The 17,006-nt window shown below is 41.1% G+C and overlaps 1 protein-coding gene across 2 annotated transcripts in view; it reads right to left on the bottom strand.

The window, feature by feature from the left end:
- Positions 1-16,202, bottom strand: part of LOC133572001 (A-type voltage-gated potassium channel KCND2-like) — a 166,670-nt gene extending 150,468 nt beyond the window's left edge. For both annotated transcript variants that reach the window (XM_061924594.1, XM_061924595.1), the window contains exon 1: positions 14,667-16,202. In XM_061924594.1, coding sequence (XP_061780578.1) covers positions 14,667-15,778 — 1,112 coding nt within the window. In that variant the 5' untranslated portion in view covers positions 15,779-16,202. The remainder of the gene's footprint in view (positions 1-14,666) is intronic.
- Positions 16,203-17,006: the final 804 nt, after the last annotated feature.

Genomic DNA, 17,006 nt, shown 5'->3' with positions numbered 1-17,006 from the left:
TGATACTTGTAAGAAACATACTTTATTTGTCGCCATGTAGACCAGGATTAGTGATTTAGAAGTAGCTAAAATGTTAGAATAATTGTATCTAACTTTGTGTGTCAATGAGTTCCCGGCGAGAAGACAAAAGCTGTCTTTGAACCTACCAAGAAGAAGGCTTGTAAAACTCCACTGTGTAGGATGGGAAGCAACATGAAGGTGTTCTGTTTCTTTCATGCATTGTAATCAACAGAAAGATATTGTCTTGACCCGAGATCTACAAAGTGAAGAGGAAGCAGGACCTGACTCCCCTATAGGGAGCTCTTCTTTGAACTGTTTTATGACCTTTTCTGTGGACTGTTTACCACCTTTTCTTTGAACTGTTCTGTAACCAAAGGCGGTGGCTGTTTACGACCCCCGTCCCTTGGAAACAGCTGTTGCCATGTATTCAGGGAAAGTCCAAATAAAAGAGGAGGCGTACACTCTTCCGTCGGGGGCGTGGGACGACACTGTGCAAGGGTACAGCGTCTAACGCGTCTCTCCTCAATTGAGCCTATTTAATTCTGTCTCTGTTTAAGTCCTTGCTTCTTGTCTTGAACCTACCAAGAAGAAGGCTTGTAAAACTCCACTGTGTAGGATGTTAAGCAACATGAAGGTGTTCTGTTTCTTTCATGTATTGTAATCAACAGAAATATATTGTCTTGACCCGAGATCTACAAAGTGAAGAGGAAGCAGGACCTGACTCCCCTATAGGGACCTCTTCTTTGAACTGTTTTATGACCTTTTCTGTGGACTGTTTACCACCTTTTCTTTGAACTGTTCTGTAACCAAAGACGATGGCTGTTTACGACCCCCGTCCCTTAGAAACAGCTGTTGCCATGTATTCAGGGAAAGTCCAAATAAAAGAGGAGGCGTACACTCTTCCGTCGGGGGCGTGGGACGACACTGTGCAAGGGTACAGCGTCTAACGCGTCTCTCCTCAATTGAGCCTATTTAATTCTGTCTCTGTTTAAGTCCTTGCTTCTTGTCTTGAACCTACCAAGAGAAGGCTTGTAAAACTCCACTGTGTAGGATGTTAAGCAACATGAAGGTGTTCTGTTTCTTTCATGTATTGTAATCAACAGAAAGATATTGTCTTGACCCGAGATCTACAAAGTGAAGAGGAAGCAGGACCTGACTCCCCTACAGGGACCTCTTCTTTGAACTGTTTTACGACCTTTTCTGTGGACTGTTTACCACCTTTTCTTTGAACTGTTCTGTAACCAAAGGCGATGGCTGTTTACGACCCCCGTCCCTTAGAAACAGCTGTTGCCATGTAATCAAGGAAAGTCCAACTAAAAGAGGAGGCGTACACTCTTCCGTCGGGGGCGTGGGACGACACTGTGCAAGGGTACAGTGTCTAACGCGTCTCTCCTCAATTGAGCCAAATTTAATTCTGTCTCTGTTTAAGTCCTTGCTTCTTGTCTTGTTTAATAGATGTCATCAGTGTTTGACATAAAACATTGTTGACTGCGGACGATTGTTAGCCGCCAGCTGGCTAGCCATGTCTTAAAGCACCTCTTCTTGAGCCCCTGCTTATTTTAGCAGGACAATGCCAAGCAATGTTATCATGGACGCCCCTGCTTATTTCAGCAAGACAACGCCAAGCCCCGTGTTACAACGGCGTGGCTTCGTAGTGAAAGAGTATTAGTGCCCAAGACATGGGTAACCTACACATCTGGGAAGGCACCATTAATGCTGAAAGGTACATACAGGTTTTGGAGCAACATATGCTGCCATCCAAGCAACGTTATCATGGACGCCCCTGCTTATTTCAGCAAGACAACGCCAAGCTATGTGTTACAACGGCGTGGCTTCGTAGTAAAAGAGTATTAGTGCCCAAGACATGGGTAACTTACACATCTGGGAAGGCACCATTAATGCTGAAAGGTACATACAGGTTTTGGAGCAACATATGTTGCCATCCAAGCAACGTCTTTTTCATGGACGCCCCTGCTTATTTCAACAAAACGATGCCAAGCCACGTGCTACAACAGCGTGGCTTCATAGTAAAAGAGTGCGGGTACTAGTAGCCTGCCTGTAGTCCAGACCTGTCTCCCATTGAAAATGTGTGGCGCATTATGAAGCCTAAAATACCACAACGGAGACCCCCGGACTGTTGAACAACTTAAGCTGTACATCAAGCAAGAATGGCAAGAAGAAGAAGAAGTTTAACAAATAGATGAATTGTGTGAATGTTTCGGAGCATTCACACAATAATGACGGTGGAGTTTTTTTGGAATTGCTCGCCAAGCTCTGCGGGATTTTGGAGGGGTGTGAGGGGGACAAGCTGGCGCTGTGACGCTGCAGCATAATCCAGGATTAACAAAGAACTCTAATTTCCTAAAAATACCGACACACTCGTCTGCGCTGTTGCGTCTTCCCTAAAATAAACATGGCAAAGTCTCACGTCGTGACCTTAAAACCAACGTATGCACCCGACCGCCACTCGGGTGAGTCGTTCACATCCCCACAACCAAGTTCTTTCAATCCCCCGTGCATCGACACAAACCGGAATATAGTCGTCAAACGCCTCTTGAGGAACACAAAGAAGTGACGCCGCCATATCGACTTTCCACCCCATCGATAAGTGCCTCCCCGAGACATCTTTTTTTTTTTATATCTGTGCAGCGCCTGAGCTGAGCTGGAGGTGGCAGTCCCTTGGATCTAAGCCCTGGATTGTGCATACCATTAATTACTGTCCAGATGTCACTTTGGTGAGTACTGCTGCTAAATTGAAGAGTGGTTAGCATAGGTCGACACATGAGAGAGGTAGAAATACAATAGAACCAATGGAACTATGTCTAGAACGACCACAGAGCGAAAATAGCCAAAATGATGGTGCAGTCATGCACCATGCTGCTGGATTGGAATCTCGGTTGTTATTATTTGTTTACCCAGTTTGGGACAAATCTGAATTGTTTTCTTCCGAGGAATTGCTTCCCTACATCATTTAAAGTGGACCCTGTGGGGATTTTTGATGTACAAAACCAGTGAAGTTGGCACGTTGTGTAATTCCTAAATACGATGATTTGCAAATCCTTTTCAACTTATATTCCATTGAATAGACTGCAAAGACAAGATATTTAATGTTCACACTTGTTTCTTTTTTGCAAAAAATCATTAACTTGCAAAAAGTTGTCACAGGGGCATTTTTACCACTTTGTTACATGGCCTTTCCTTTTAACAACACTCAGTAAACGTTTGGGAACTGATGAGACACATTTTTCAAGTGTAATTCTTTCCCATTCTTGCTTGATGTACAGCTTAAGTTGTTCAACAGTCTCCCTTCTCATATTTTAGGCTTCATAATGCATTTTCAATGGGAGACAGGTCTGGACTACAAGCAGGCCAGTCTAGTACCCGCACTATTTTGCTATGAAGCCACGTTGATGTAACACGTGGCTTGGCATTGTCTTGCTGAAATAAGCAGGGGCGTCCATGGTAACGTTGCTTGGATGGCAACATATGTTACTCCAAAACCTGTATGTACCTTTCAGCATTAATGGTGCCTTCACAGATGTGTAAGTTACCCATGCCTTGGGCACTAATACACCCCCATACCATCACACATGCTGGCTATTGAACTTTGCGCCTACACCAATCCGGATGGTTCTTTTTCTCGACGTACACAGTTTCCAAAAACAATTTGAAATGTAGACTCGTCAGACCAGAGAACACTTTTCCACTTTGCATCAGTCCATCTTACATGAACTCGGGCCCAGCGAAGTCAGCAGCGTTTCTGGGTGTTGTTGATAAATGGCTTTCGCTTTGCATAGTAGTGAAGTTTGGGAACTGAGGAGACACATTTTTGAAGCTTCTCAGGTGGAATTCTTTCCCATTCTTGCTTGTTGTTGTTCAACAGTCCGGGGGTCTCCGTTGTGGTATTTTAGGCTCCATAATGCGCCACGTATTTTCAATGGGAGACAGGTCTGGACTACGGGCAGGCCAGTCTAGTACCCGCACTATTTTACTATGAATCCACGCTGTTGTAACACGTGGCTTGGCATTGTCTTGCTGAAATAAGCAGGGGCGTCCATGATAACGTTGCTTGGATGGCAACATATGTTGCTCCAAAACCTGTATGTGTCAAGACTTGGTCCTGGGTGTTTGCTTTTCCGGGATGCAACGGAAAGTTGGCTCGGGCGAGACGGGAATGTAAGTACATTTTTATTTAAACACTATAACTACAAAAAAAACAAAAGGCGCGCACAATGGCGGACAACAAACTATGAAACCAAAACGACTATAAACCTGGAACAAAAACTTACTTTGGCATGGGACATGAAGCATGATCTAAGAGGATGAAGAGTGTGTAGAGCATAAATGCGGGATGTCGTCAGAACGACAAACTGAAAACAATGAACTTAAATACTACAGACATGATTAGTGAAAGCAGGTGCGTGACTCAAAACGTGAAACAGGTGCGTGACGTGACAGGTGAAAACTAATGGGTTGCTATGGTGACAAACAAGAGTGCACAATGAGTCCAAACGTGGAACAGGTGAAACTAATGGGTAATCATGGAAACAAGACAAGGGAGTGAAAAGCCAGAAACTAAAAAGTCCAATAACTAAACTAAACATGACTAAAACAAAACATGACTACACAGACATGACAGTATGTACCTTTCAGCATTAATGGTGCCTTCACAGATGTGTAAGTTACCCATGCCTTTGGGCACTAATACACCCTCATACCATCACGGATGCTGGCTTTTCAACTTTGCGCCTAGAACAATCCGGATGGTTCTTTTCCTCTTTGTCCCGGAGGACACGACGTCCACAGTTTCCAAAAACACTTTGAAATGTGGACTCGTCAGACCACAGAACACTTTTCCACTTTGCATCAGTCCATCTTAGATGAGCTCGGGCCAGGCGAAGCCGGCGGCGTTTCTGGGTGTTGTTGATAAATTTGCATAGTAGAGTTTTAACTTGCACTTGCAGATGTCGCGACCAACTGTAGCTATTGACAGTGGTTTTCTGAAGTGATCCTCAGCCCATGTGGTGATATCCTTTACACACTTATGTTGCTTTTTGATGCAGTACCACCCGAGGGATCGAAGTTCCTTAATATCATGGCTTACGTGCAGTGATTTCTCCAGATTCTCTGAACCTTTTGATGATATTACGGACCGTAGATGGTGAAACCCCCCAAATTCCTTGCAATAGCTGGTTGAGGAATGTTGTTCTTAAACTGTTCGAGAATTTGCTCACGCTTTTGTTGACAAAGTGGTGACTTTCACCCCCGTCCTTGTTTGTGAATGACTGAGCATTTCATGGAAGCTGCTTTTATACCCAAACCATGGCACCCACCTGTTCCCAATTAGCCTGTTCACCTGTGGGATGTTCCAAATAAGTGTTTGATGAGCTTTCCTCAACTTTCTCAGTCTTTTTTGCCACTTGTGCCAGCTTTTTTGAAACTTCTTGCAGGCATCAAATTCCGAATGAGCTAATATTTGCAAAAAATAACGTTTTCCTGTTCGAACGTTAAGTATCTTGTCTTTGCAGTCTATTCAATTGAATATAAGTTGAAAAGGATTTGCAAATCATTGTATTCTCTTTTTATTTACCATTTACACAACGTGATTACTTCTTTTGGGGTTTTGTCGATAAAAAAAACGGAAAAACATTTATTTTTAAACAACAGCCTGATTATTGTTATTCCCCCCACTGCACGACTCGCCATCACGCCCCTTGTCGGCCAAAGCCCACGTTGTGCTTTGTTGTTCCCAGAAGGTAAAAACACACACACACACACACACACACACACACACAAAAAAAAGCAGATGGCAGCCTGTTGGATCATTGACGCGCCTTTTTCAGCACCTCGGACCGCACCCAGAAGGCTGGAGCGGTGCTGAACGATGGCAACACAACAGCCGACACAACAGCAGAGTCATGGTGTGGAGATTATTAATATTATTACGCAACCCACCCAGGGCCACTGGCTGAGTGCGCACGTCAATGCATACACAAATTGAATTCTAACCGACTCGGATGCAATCATCATATGTCCATAATTGTGTGCCACTTCAGTGAATAGAAGCGCTGACACGGTACCTGGGCGTTAGTCATTTTTGTTTGACTTGTGAGATCTTTACATGTGCAGGACACGTCCAGTCCATGCATGATCCTCACTCGGCCTTCTGATTGGCCGAGGAACACAGAGGGTAACTAGATGAGGTGTGTGGATGCTCCAATGCTGAAGTTGAACTGAAATCCTGGAATTTTTTTTTTAATTCGTTGAGGTAGAGCACACAATTCCCAACCAGGCTGAATATTTTGAAGTTCGAACAGCTTGAATCAGATGGAAAATGTAGGAATTGTGCAATTTGGAAAAATGTCCCATTCATTTCAATGGGAACTTCCTGGAAATTGGGGAATTTTGGGAAAAGCTGGATTTTTTTTTAATTGATTAGGAGCATGAATGCCCTAAATGAGCTGAATTGGTTGGTGTTGGAATTGTTTAAATCGGGCAAGAAATGTTGAAGTAGTAAATGGTATCAGGGAATTTCGGGAAAATCTGGATTTTTTTTAGAAAAGGGTAAACAACTTGAATGGTCTAAATGGTTGGTGTTGGAATTTTTCAAATCGGTTGAGGGATGTTGAAGTAGTAACATGTTGAATTGAGAAATGGAATTACGGAATTCCTGGAATTTTTTTGAAGTTGGAAAAAAATTACTTTGGATTTCTAGAATGGTGGTATGTGTTGAAGGTGGAATAGTTTGAATCGGTTGAAAAATGTGGGAATTGTGGCAGTTTGAAAAATGGACAAATCATTTTGAATGGGGAAAATGAAAAAGATAAAAAATAAAAAGGAATTATGGGAAACCCAGGAATTTTTTTTTTAGAATTGTTGAAGTAAAGCACACAATTCCTAAATAAGATGAATATTTTGAAGTTGGAACAGTTTGAATCAGATTGAAAATGTGGGAATTGTGCAACTTGGAAAAATGTCCCATTCATTTCAATGGGAACGTCCTGGAAATTTGGGAATTTGGGGGAAAGCTGGATTTTAAAAAAATGATTGGAATGTTTTTGAACTTGGAAAAAAAGTAGTAGTTTCTAGGATGGTGGTATATGTTGAAGGTGGAATAGTTTGAATCGGTTGAAAAATGTGGGAATTGTGGCAGTTTGAAAAATGGACAAATCATTTTGAATGGGGAAAATTAAAAAAATTAATTAAATTAAAAAAGGAATTATGGGAAACCCGGGAATTTTTTTTTTTTAGAATTGTTGAAGTAGAGCACACAATTCCTAAATAAGCTGAATATTTTGAAGTTGGAACAGTTTGAATCAGATTGAAAATGTGGGAATTGTGCAACTCGGAAAAATGTCCCATTCATTTTGATGGGAACTTCCTGGAATTTATTAAAAATTGCTGAGGTAGAGCACACAATTCCCAAAGAGGCTGAATATTTTGAAGTTGAAACAGTTTGAATCAGATGGAAAATGTGGGAATTGTGCAACTTGGAAAAATGTCCCATTCATTTCAATGGGAACTTCCTGGAAATTTGGGAATTTTGAGAAAAGCGGGCTTTTTAAAAAAAAATCATTAGGAGCTGAATTGGTTGGTGTTGGAATTGTTTAAATCGGGCAAGAAATGTTGAAGTAGTAAATGGTATTAGGGAATTTCGGGAAAATCGGGAATTTTTGGGAAAATGGTAAAAAAAAAATGTAATGGTCTAAATACTTGAAGTATCAGTTGAGAAATGTTGAAGTAGTGACATGTTGAATTGAGAAATTATATTATGGAATTCCTGGAATTTTTTTGAACTTGGAAAACATGTAGTAGTTTCCAGGATGGTGGTATATGTTGAAGGTGGAATAGTTTGAATTGGGTGAAAAATGAAAAATTGATTTTGAATGGGGAAAATGAAAAAGATAAAAAATAAAAAGGAATTATGGGAAACCCGGGAATTTTTTTTTTTAGAATTGTTGAAGTAGAGCACACAATTCCTAAATAAGATGAATATTATATGAAGTTGGAACAGTTTGAATCAGATTGAAAATATGGGAATTGTGCAACTTGTAAAAATGTCCCATTTATTTCAATGGGAACTTCCTGGAAATTTGAGAATTTTGGGAAAAGCGGGATTTTTAAAAAATTATTAGGAGCATGAATGTCCTAAATGAGCTGAATTGGTTGGTGTTGGAATTGTTTAAATCGGGCAAGAAACGTTGAAGTAGTAAATAGTATTAGGAAATTTCGGGAAAATCGGGAAAATCGGGAACTTTTGGGAAAATGGTAAAAAAAACTTGAATCGTCTAAATGGTTGGTGTTGGGCATTTTTACAAGTTGCACAATTCCCACATTTTTCAACCGTTCGACCGTCAAAAAACTCCTCATATTCAGGACAAAAACCAAGTTGGTTAAAGAACTAGAAAAATTCCAGGAATTTCTCAATTAAATCTGTTACTAATTCAACATTTCTTGACCGATTTAAACAATTCCAACACCAACCAATTCAGCTCATTCAGGACAATCATGCTCCTAATTATTTAAAAACAAAAATCCCGCTTTTCCCAAAATTCCCAAATTTCCAGTAAGTTCCTATTGAAATGAATGGGGCATTTTTACAAGTTGCACAATTCCCACATTTCTCAACCAATTTCAACCGTTCTACCACTCAAACACTCCTCATATTCAGGACAATAACCAAATTAGTTAAAGAACTAGAAAAATTCCAGGAATTTCTCAATTACATCTGTTACTAATTCAACATTTCTTGACCAATTTAAACAATTCCAATGCCAACCAATTCAGCTCATTCAGGACGATCATGCTCCTAATCATTTAAAAACAAAAATCCCGCTTCTCCCAAAATTCCCAAATTTCCAGGAAGTTCCCGTTGAAATGAATGGGGCATTTTTACAAGTTGCACAATTCCCACATTTTTCAACCGTTCGACCGTCAAACAACTCCTCATATTCAGGACAAAAACCAAGTTGGTTAAAGAACTAGAAGAATTCCAGGAATTTCTCAATTAAAAACTGTTACTAATTCAACATTTCTTGACCGATTCAAACAATTCCAACGCAAAACCAATTCAGCTCATTCAGGACATTCATGCTCCTAATAATTTAAAAACAAAAATCCCGCTTTTCCCAAAATTCCCAAAATTCCAGGAATTTCCCATTGAGATGAATGGGACATTTTTACAAGTTGCACAATTCCCACATTTTTCAACCGTTCGACCGTCAAAAAACTCCTCATATTCAGGACAAAAACCAAGTTGGTTAAAGAACTAGAAAAATTCCAGGAATTTCTCAATTAAAAACTGTTACTACTTCAACATTTCTTGACCGATTTAAACAATTCCAACGCAAAACCAATTCAGCTCATTCAGGGCAATCATGCTCCTAATAATTTAAAAACAAATATCCCGCTTTTCCCAAAATTCCCAAAATTCCAGGAATTTCCCATTGAGATGAATGGGACATTTTTACAAGTTGCACAATTCCCACATTTTTCAACCGTTCGACCGTCAAAAAACTCCTCATATTCAGGACAAAAACCAAGTTGGTTAAAGAACTAGAAAAATTCCAGGAATTTCTCAATTAAAAACTGTTACTAATTCAACATTTCTTGACCGATTTAAACAATTCCAACGCAAAACCAATTCAGCTCATTCAGGGCAATCATGCTCCTAATAATTTAAAAACAAAAATCCCGCTTTTCCCAAAATTCCAAAAATTCCAGGAATTTCCCATTGAGATGAATGGGACATTTTTACAAGTTGCACAATTCCCACATTTTTCAACCGTTCGACTGTCAAAAAACTCCTCATATTCAGGACAAAAACCAAGTTGGTTAAAGAACTAGAAAAATTCCAGGAATTTCTCAATTAAAAACTGTTACTAATTCAACATTTCTTGACCGATTTAAACAATTCCAACGCAAAACCAATTCAGCTCATTCAGGGCAATCATGCTCCTAATCATTTAAAAGCAAAAATCCCGCTTTTCCCAAAATTCCCAAAATTCCAGGAATTTCCCATTGAGATGAATGGGACATTTTTACAAGTTGCACAATTCCCACATTTTTCAACCGTTCGACCGTCAAAAAACTCCTCATATTCAGGACAAAAACCAAACTGGTTAAAGAACTAGAAAAATTCCAGGAATTTCTCAATTAAAAACTGTTACTAATTCAACATTTCTTGACCGATTTAAACAATTCCAACACCAACCAATTCAGCTCATTCAGGACATTCATGCTCCTAATCATTTAAAAACAAAAATCCCGCTTTTCCCAAAATTCCCAAATTTCCAGGAAGTTCCCATTGAAATGAATGGGGCATTTTTACAAGTTGCACAATTCCCACATTTTTCAACCGTTCGACCGTCAAACAACTCCTCATATTCAGGACAAAAACCAAGTTGGTTAAAGAACTAGAAAAATTCCAGGAATTTCTCAATTAAAAACTGTTACTAATTCAACATTTCTTGACCGATTTAAACAATTCCAACGCAAAACCAATTCAGCTCATTCAGGGCAATCATGCTCCTAATAATTTAAAAACAAAAATCCCGCTTTTCCCAAAATTCCCAAAATTCCAGGAATTTCCCATTGAGATGAATGGGGCATTTTTACAAGTTGCACAATTCCCACATTTCTCAACCGATTTCAACCGTTCCACCGTCAAAACACTCCTCATATTCAGGACAAAAACCAAGTTGGTTTAAGAACTAGAAAAATTCCAGGAATTTCTCAATTAAAAACTGTTACTAATTCAACATTTCTTGACCGATTTAAACAATGCCAACGCAAAACCAATTCAGCTCATTCAGGGCAATCATGCTCCTAATAATTTAAAAACAAAAATCCCGCTTTTCTCAAAATTCCCAAATTTCCAGGAAGTTCCCATTGAAATGAATGGGGCATTTTTACAAGTTACACAATTCCCACATTTTTCAACCGTTCGACCGTCAACAAACTCCTCATATTCAGGACAAAAACCAAGTTGGTTAAAGAACTAGAAAAATTCCAGGAATTTCTCAATTAAAAACTGTTACTAATTCAACATTTCTTGACCGATTTAAACAATTCCAACGCAAAACCAATTCAGCTCATTCAGGGCAATCATGCTCCTAATAATTTAAAAACAAAAATCCCGCTTTTCCCAAAATTCCCAAAATTCCAGGAATTTCCCATTGAGATGAATGGGGCATTTTTACAAGTTGCACAATTCCCACATTTCTCAACCGATTTCAACCGTTCCACCGTCAAAACACTCCTCATATTCAGGACAAAAACCAAGTTGGTTTAAGAACTAGAAAAATTCCAGGAATTTCTCAATTAAAAACTGTTACTAATTCAACATTTCTTGACCGATTTAAACAATTCCAACGCAAAAACAATTCAGCTCATTCAGGGCAATCATGCTCCTAATCATTTAAAAACATTTAAAAACATTTTTCAACCGATTTCAATCGTTCAACCATCAAAAAACTCCTCATATTCAGTACAAAAACCAAATTAGTTAAAGAACTAGAAAAATTCCAGGAATTACTCAACTAAATATGTTACTAATTCAACATTACTTGACCGATTTAAACAATTCCAACGCAAAACCAATTCAGCTCATCCAGGACAATCATACTCCTAATCATTTAAAAACAAAAATCCCGCTTTTCCCCAAATTCCCAAATTTCCAGGAAGTTCCCATTGAAATGAATGGGACATTTTTACGAGTTGCACAATTCCCACATTTCTCAACCGATTTCAACCGTTCCACCGTCAAAACACTCCCCATATTCAGGAGAAAAACCAAGTTAGTTAAAGAACTAGAAAAATTCCAGGAATTTCTCAATTAAAAACTGTTACTAATTCAACATTTCTTGACCAATTTAAACAATTCCAACGCAAAACCAATTCAGCTCATTCAGGGCAATCATGCTCCTAATAATTTAAAAACAAAAATCCCGCTTTTCCCAAAATTCCAAAAATTCCAGGAATTTCCCATTGAGATGAATGGGGCATTTTTACAAGTTGCACAATTCCCACATTTTTCAACCGTTCGACCGTCAAAAAACTCCTCATACTCAGGACAAAAACCAAGTTGGTTAAAGAACTAGAAAAATTCCAGGAATTTCTCAATTAAAAACTGTTACTAATTCAACATTTCTTGACCGATTTAAACAATTCCAACGCAAAACCAATTCAGCTCATTCAGGGCAATCATGCTCCTAATCATTTAAAAACAAAAATCCCGCTTTTCCCAAAATTCCAAAAATTCCAGGAATTTCCCATTGAGATGAATGGGGCATTTATACAAGTTGTACAATTCCCACATTTTTCAACCGTTCGACCGTCAAAAAACTCCTCATACTCAGGACAAAAACCAAGTTGGTTAAAGAACTAGAAAAATTCCAGGAATTTCTCAATTAAAAACTGTTACTAATTCAACATTTCTTGACCGATTTAAACAATTCCAACGCAAAACCAATTCAGCTCATTCAGGGCAATCATGCTCCTAATCATTTAAAAACAAAAATCCCGCTTTTCCCAACATTCCCAAATTTCCAGGAAGTTCCCATTGAAATGAATGGGGCATTTTTACAAGTTGCACAATTCCCACATTTTTCAACCGTTCGACCGTCAAAAAACTCCTCATATTCAGGACAAAAACCAAGTTGGTTAAAGAACTAGAAAAATTCCAGGAATTTCTCAATTAAAAAACTGCTACTAATTCAACATTTCTTGACCGATTTAAACAATTCCAACGCAAAACCAATTCAGCTCATTCAGGGCAATCATGCTCCTAATAATTTAAAAACAAAAATCCCGCTTTTCCCAAAATTCCAAAAATTCCAGGAATTTCCCATTGAGATGAATGGGACATTTTTACAAGTTGCACAATTCCCACATTTTTCAACCGTTCGACTGTCAAAAAACTCCTCATATTCAGGACAAAAACCAAGTTGGTTAAAGAACTAGAAAAATTCCAGGAATTTCTCAATTAAAAACTGTTACTAATTCAACATTTCTTGACCGATTTAAACAATTCCAACACAAAACCAATTCAGCTCATTCAGGACATTCATGCTCCTAATCATTTAAAAACAAAAATCCCGCTTTTCTCAAAATTCCCAAATTTCCAGGAAGTTCCCATTGAAATGAATGGGGCATTTTTACAAGTTACACAATTCCCACATTTTTCAACCGTTCGACCGTCAACAAACTCCTCATATTCAGGACAAAAACCAAGTTGGTTAAAGAACTAGAAAAATTCCAGGAATTTCTCAATTAAAAACTGTTACTAATTCAACATTTCTTGACCGATTTAAACAATTCCAACGCAAAACCAATTCAGCTCATTCAGGGCAATCATGCTCCTAATAATTTAAAAACAAAAATCCCGCTTTTCCCAAAATTCCCAAATTTCCAGGAAGTTCCCATTGAAATGAATGGGGCATTTTTACAAGTTGCACAATTCCCAAATTTTTCAACCGTTCGACCGTCAAAAAACTCCTCATATTCAAGACAAAAACCAAGTTGGTTAAAGAACTAGAAAAATTCCAGGAATTTCTCAATTAAAAACTGTTACTAATTCAACATTTCTTGACAGATTTAAACAATTCCAACGCCAACCAATTCAGCTCATTCAGGACATTCATGCTCCTAATCATTAGGGGGAAAAAATCCCGCTTTTCCCAAAAATCCCAAATTTCCAGGAAGTTCCCATTGAAATGAATGGGGCATTTTTACAAGTTGCACGATTCCCACATTTTTCAACCGTTCGACCGTCAAAAAACTCCTCATATTCAGGACAAAAACCAAATTAGTTAAAGAACTAGAAAAATTCCAGGAATTACTCAACTAAATATGTTACTAATTCAACATTACTTGACCGATTTAAACAATTCCAACGCAAAACCAATTCCGCTCATCCAGGACAATCATGCTCCTAATCATTTAAAAACAAAAATCCCGCTTTTCCCAAAATTCCCAAATTTCCAGGAAGTTCCCATTGAAATGAATGGGACATTTTTACAAGTTGCACAACTCCCACATTTCTCAACCGATTTCAACCGTTCCACCGTCAAAACACTCCTCATATTCAGGAGAAAAACCAAGTTAGTTAAAGAACTAGAAAAATTCCAGGAATTGCTCAATTAAAAACTGTTACTAATTCAACATTTCTTGATCGATTTAAACAATTCCAACGCCAACCAATTCAGCTTATTCAGGACAATAAAGCTCCTAATAATTTAAAGACAAAAATCCCGCTTTTCCCAAAATTCCCAAATTTCCAGGAATTTCCCATTGAGATTTTTGAACCTATTCAAACCATTCCAACATCAACACATTCCACTCATCCTGGACATTCAAACTAACACGTTCCCAAGTTCCAAACAAAATTCCGGTTTTCCTGGAAATTCAAACTCTTCAACATTCTTACATTCATACTACATTCTGTCAGCATTTCAGTTCAACTTCAGCATCGGAGCGTTCACACGCAACTCCTCCAGGAATTGCCTCGTCTCGTTTTTATTATAATTGCTTTCTAACAATGATCAGACACTCTAATTGCCGCTTTGTATTAAATATAAACTACCTGAAGAAAATGAAAGCGACGAGGCACTGCGGGATCGTCTCATTTTGACGTCGTCGCCAGTCAAAGGGCTCGGTTGACTTACCCCAGCGTTGTCATGGTGACGATGGTGTACCAAAAGGCTGCCGGGATGCTGGTGAACTTGCTGGCCGTGGAGCCCTTCTCCGCGTAGAACATGACCGTGGCGAAGATGATGATGGCCATGGTGAGCGAGAAGAGCAGGAATCCCAGCTCGGACGCGCAGCTCTTGAGCGTGTAGCCCAGGATGCGCAGGCCCGCCGAGTGCCGGGAGAACTTGAAAATCCGGAAGACCCGGAAGACGCGCAGCGTGACGAAGGCGCCGCTCACCTGGTCGTTGTCGGTCATGACCAGGCCGATGTAGTAAGGCATGATGGCCACCACGTCGATGACCGACATGACGCTCTTCATGAACTTGTACCTGCTGGGCGCCGCGATGAGGCGCAGGAGGTACTCGACCGTGAAGATCATGACGCACGCCGTGTCCAAGCAGAAGAAGGCCAGCGCGTAGCGGTCCCCGCAGGAGACTTCCTTAGACCTGTTGGGCAGCATCCCGCACGGCACCGTCTCCACCACGTTGGCCATGACGGAGATGGCGATGAAGAAGCCGGTGACGTAGTAGAAGACCAGCGCCAGGGTGCTGGTGTGCGGGTTCTCGAAGGCGCGCCACAGGTACTCCCGCGGCGTCAGGTCGACTGGCGTGGCCTCGTTGGTCATGTCCATCTCCTCGTCGTCCTGGAGCCGCTCGGCGTTCTCGCGCCGCCGGTCCTTGTACTCCTCGTAGCAGCAGTCCCCGATGATCTCCGGGATGATCCCGAAAAAGGCCAGCTCCTCGTCGTAGGCCGAGATGCACTCTTGGCGCGGGTAGTGCAGTTTCCCGGTGCGGTAGAAATTCAGGATGTTCCGGAAGATGTCCGGGTCGCGGTCGAAAAAGTACTCGCCGCTCTCCTCGTGGAAGAAGAAGTCCTTCTCGGTGCTCCCCAGCAGCGTGTCCGGGTAGCGCTCCAGCGTGGTCCGCCACGTCTGGAACCGGGTGCCGCTCACGTTGAGGATGATGAGACCGTCCTGGGCTTTGCGCTTGTCCTGCGGCGGGACGGGCATGGGGGTGCTGGCCACGGGCATCCAGCCGATGGCCGCCGCGCGGGCGAAGGGGAGCCACGCCGCCACACCTGCTGCCATGCTGACCTGGAAGAAGTGTCGCGCTCCGGTTATCACACTGCCCCCGGGCTGGGGGGGTTAGTCGGTCTACGGGGGATGAGGACAGGCTTGCCGGCTCAAGGGAACCCGGTGACAATTTAGACGCATTCCAATCCCCGCGCACCGCCAATCACTTTGCGGCAAACTGACGTCCGCTCTTTTTGTTTCCTCCGAGCCGAAGGTGGAACAAAAGCACCCACCTTAGGGAAGGCTGCTCCGGGGACTTTAATCAAATCCTCGCTGGAGACCACTTGCCATGTCGCCTCCTGCTGCAGGCACACACACACGCACGGCGGCACAAACCCCGCGCGATAACGCCGCATCAACAAGTTAAACAAAGCGGCACAAAGTGGCTAGTGGCTTCTGCGCGGTATTCTGCGTTCCCACCCCCCCCACACTCTCTTTCTCGTCGCAACCATCCGCAAGGCGATGCTTATTTCCTCCCCCTCTCTCCGTCGCAGCTATACTCCTCAATAAAGTCCTGTTCCTTTCCGTCTGCTGCAAGACCACCCTCCCCCTTTTTTCTCACCAGCGAGGACTGGAGTAGAGAGAGAGAGAGAGAGAGAGAGAGAGAGAGGGAGGAGTGGTCCAATCTGCACCCAGAAATTCCTCTGCTGCTACACAGCCAAGGGGAAGTCATCACAGCATATAGGCGGCATCTCCAAAGTCCTCCAGGGGGATGTTGCACAGTAACAAGCCTGGCAGCGTCGGACCGAGCGCAATATTTTTTTTTTTTTGCGAGAATGATAGCGATTGTTGTCGGAGTGGTTGTCTCCCCAATGACTGTTGCCTTGTTGCCACGTAGAGCTCGTCTGCAGTTATTTCACCAAACTGACTACCCTATTTTTCGGAGTATAAGTCGCTCCGGAGTATAAGTCGCACCGGACGAAAATGCATAATAAAGAAGGAAAAAAAACATATATAAGTCGCACTGGAGTATAAGTCACATTTCTCGGGGAAATTTATATGATAAAAGCCAACACCAGGAATAGACATTTGAAAGGCAATTTAAAATAAATAAAGAATAGTGAACAGGCTGAATAAGTGTCTTGTCTTGGTTTCTTCCAGTGACGTGCGGTGAGGTTGATGGCTGGTGAGGCACTGACTTCATCACAGTCAGATTTACAAACATATGAACCCTAAAGAGTATCTTATTCACCATTTGATTGGCAGCAGTTAACGGGTTATGTTTAAAAGCTCATACCAGCAT

This window comes from Nerophis lumbriciformis, linkage group LG29 (genome assembly GCF_033978685.3).
Source record: "Nerophis lumbriciformis linkage group LG29, RoL_Nlum_v2.1, whole genome shotgun sequence".
Lineage (NCBI taxonomy): Eukaryota > Metazoa > Chordata > Actinopteri > Syngnathiformes > Syngnathidae > Nerophis > Nerophis lumbriciformis.
The sequence above is the reverse complement of the archived record's forward strand: the minus strand, read 5'-3'. Positions and strand labels throughout refer to the sequence as shown.